Source organism: Aegilops tauschii, chromosome 2 (assembly GCF_002575655.3).
Source record: "Aegilops tauschii subsp. strangulata cultivar AL8/78 chromosome 2, Aet v6.0, whole genome shotgun sequence".
NCBI classification, from domain to species: domain Eukaryota; kingdom Viridiplantae; phylum Streptophyta; class Magnoliopsida; order Poales; family Poaceae; genus Aegilops; species Aegilops tauschii.
In genome coordinates this window covers 583385399-583388918 of record NC_053036.3, presented here as the reverse complement: position 1 = coordinate 583388918, position 3520 = coordinate 583385399, and the positions used below count along the sequence as shown (strand labels likewise).

General features: G+C 46.0%; 1 protein-coding gene across 1 annotated transcript; it reads right to left on the bottom strand.

Moving 5' to 3' along the window:
* LOC109741743 (transcription termination factor MTERF8, chloroplastic) lies at window positions 1–1179 on the bottom strand. The gene has a single exon (XM_020300813.2). The coding sequence runs from the start codon at window positions 1177–1179 to the stop codon at window positions 1–3; it is 1179 nt and encodes a 392-aa protein (XP_020156402.1).
* Window positions 1180–3520: the final 2341 nt, after the last annotated feature.

The window sequence follows — 3520 nt, the reverse complement described above, 5'->3', positions numbered from 1 at the left end:
TTAAATACTACGTTCTTGGTTCATAAATCTGAAACAAGTCTGCATTTCACCTCTGCAGGCGGCAGCATAGTCTTCAGCAAGGTGAGGTGCAGCTTCTTTGTGAGGGTGTATGTGCCTGTCCACGAATAACTTCTCGACATAATGGAAAATTGTACTGCATTTCGGGACGCGCTTGAGCAATCCATTTTCTTTGAGAAACTTTATAACGTAGTACCGGGGCCTGAGCCGTCCCTCTAGACTGTAACCGAGCATTACTGGCTGCTGAGCAATATAGGCCGGTTCCAGCCCCGCCTCGGAGATGAAGAACTCGGACATGCACTGCAGCCTGTCCTTTGAATACCGCAGGAGATGGGGGAATTTGGACACAGCAATGCCCACCTCGGCATGTGACCAACTGAACGTGTTCCTCAAGTACTCCACTTTAGCAGCAACCTCCTCCTCGCTTTGGAATGCAACAGCATGCAGCGCTGCTCTGAACATCCCAGAGCCACGGGGCACACCTATGCCTTCGGCGCATGCCACCATCACCCGGATGTGCTCTGTGTTGGTGGTGAGCATCCTGGGCACAGCGATTAACAGCTTGGCAATATCGCAAGCACCTAGCCGGCACTCCTGTAGGAGCGTGACAGTGGGCTTCACTCGCCTCTCGAGGTCGGAATCGAGAAAGCAAAAGCGGCCCTTGAGAGCGCGGAGGAGGTTCTCGGAGGAGCCGAAGAGGGACAGGTAGTAGTGCACCCTGGAGACGACAAATGTACGACGGAAACGGCCGCCGCCGGCGGTGAGCAAGACGAGGCGGACGACCTCGGAACGGGAAAGACCGAGGCCGGTGAGCTCCTCGAAAATGGGCGACAGGGTTCGCCCGACGCTGGCACAGAGGAACTTGGGGTCCTTGGCGATGAGGGCGGAGACATCGGCGCCGGAGAAGCCGAGGCCAGCGAGGAAAGCGAGCACGGCGTCGGGATTGGTGGGGGACTTGATGTGGGAGATCTTCGCGGATGCCTTGAGGGCCTGGGGTCGGGTGAGGCCGCAGGTGTCCACGAGGTACTCCTCCACGGCGAAGCTAGGACTTGGGGAGATGCGGGAGCCGGCGACGGTGGCGGAGAGGAGGCAGCGGTGGAGAGAGGAGATGGAAGAAGAGAGGAGGATGCCGGAAAGGGTGGATCTTGGGAGGCGGAACATGGCGCGGCGCCGGCGCCGCCGGTGGAAAGGGGAGAAATTTCCGGTAGGTTTGGAACTCTCTGTCGTAAGCTGACGAAGGGGATCCAGCTCTGACCCCAGGTTGGCAATTTTGCCACAAGATTTCCATTTTCCTTAATTTGCAGCAATGAAAAGTCAAGTTAGAAAAAACACCAAAAATAATTTCGACAGATGGTTACATCCAGTAGAAATTTGAACCCGTGAATTTTGGTTATAAACACATCCATAGTCGCTAAGTCGTTCGTTTTTTCAGAAACACATCTTTAGAATTTTACCCACGGCCTAAATGGTCTTCAACGGATTTGACACAAAGAAATTTATATTTTTTTCTTATTTACTTTTTCTTTTAAACTTGAGAATATTATTTTTATAAGCTTCAAAAATCAAAATCATATGTGGGGCTCTCTCCCTCTCTCCCTATAGGCATCCATGTCTCTTCTCAGCCAACTACTTTTTCATGTCTATCACCGTTTCTTCCATCCCACCTATCTCTCTTATGTGTGACAATGACGATTCTGCGTACAAGCTGTGGAGAGCTGACACCACAACTTAAAAAAAGCCTAAACTGTATAATTATTGTAGACTATGAGAAAAAATTAAAAATTAGCAATGAATCCACAGATTATTCCGGCTAGCTTGGCCACTTATCCATGGGCATTGCCGCCTAGTGCTCTTCCTCCTCATCACTTGTTGAGAAAGACATTGTCCTTCTATATTTCTATATTGATTGAAAATACGAGATAGATAAGTGTATGGACATTCGAATATCCAATTCTACGCCCGGACTCGTCTGCACCCGGTCAACAAATAATTCATAAAAAAATAAAAAAAGGTCCAAAATTTTTGTGCATGGTAGATAATTTGGTGCATGAGGTGCGCTCCAAATTTCAGAGCATTTGGACATTTGAGTAGCTCTCAGCAAACAAGATAAATTGGGTCAGAACAGTATACGTACAGTACACTATTTAACAGACCCCAAATTTGTCTTTTTTGCCGAGAGCTACTCAGACGTTCAAATGATTTGAAATTTGGACCGGACATCACGTACCAAATTATCTACCATGCCAAAAAAAATTAGATTTTTAAAAAAAAATTCTAGTATTTGTTTTTATTTTTTATTCAGCGCAAGTGTAGATGCTTCTGGGAGCCAAAACGCCTCACTCATGGACATCTTACTGCACACTTTATAACCACTAGCACTTGTGAGTTGAGAGATGTCAAGTTTCTTATACTCTCCTTCCAAATAAGATAACTAGGTATTGTAGCGACCCGATCTCAGACGGTCAAGTCTCTGTGCTTAAGTGTTATCCCTGAATCGGTATTGCTGACACACACAGTACTCGAGGAATTATAACAGAGTTCAATCACACACTTATTACATCGAGTGTCTCAAAGAGAGTACTTATTACAATAATATGGCTGAAGGCCATCTAAATAAGATAACTGCGGAAGCATCGAAGATAAATGAGTCCATCCAACTTCACGGCAAAACTGAGTGCACGACAACGACCTAGCGCACCTTACTCTTCGTCTGAAAATTCTGCAACATGATACGTTGCAGCCGTGTAGGTCGGCACATGGAATATGCTCGCAAGATAACACTATAGAGCAATGAACAAGTAAAGACTATCACTACATGCATATATGGCTGGTGGAGGCTCTATGTTTATCATTTACATAAAGCTAATTTTTTCCTACAACAAATGAATATATTTTATTTAACTACAAGTTTGTTGAAAAAATATTGAGGAGGTAACCCCAACTCAATCCCAAATTAACACTAATAACCCAACAAAATTAATTAAGTAACGTGATGAGATCAACATGATAATTCAAGTACCAGATACTCAAGATGTCCACAACTGGGGACACGGCTAACCATGATTAGTTTGTACACTCTGCAGAGGTTTGCGCACTTTTCCCCACAAGACTCGATCTCCTCCGTTGCATTTCTCGCACTGCATGATGTTTGAGAAACAGATGACCGAGACACAGTCTTTCCGAAGAGGTCCCCTTAACCGATAGATAAGCCGGTACACCTTCAATCCCCTACACCTGCTAGCCCATCATGGAAAGGATTCCCACAACATACTCAACTATGCTAGAGCCCATAATGGCTTGTGGCTGCACACGGAAGTTTCTAGCATGAATAATCTTATGATCCCTTTGAGCCTGGGTGGCAAACCATAGGATGATCACACGGGTTCTCTGGGATCTCCTTGGACAACACTGGTATAACCCCAGGTGCCCACAACCAATCCACCCAGATGTGTATTAAAGTAGCCACCTTAAGTTAACCCTTAATTGATAATAACTCTCACAT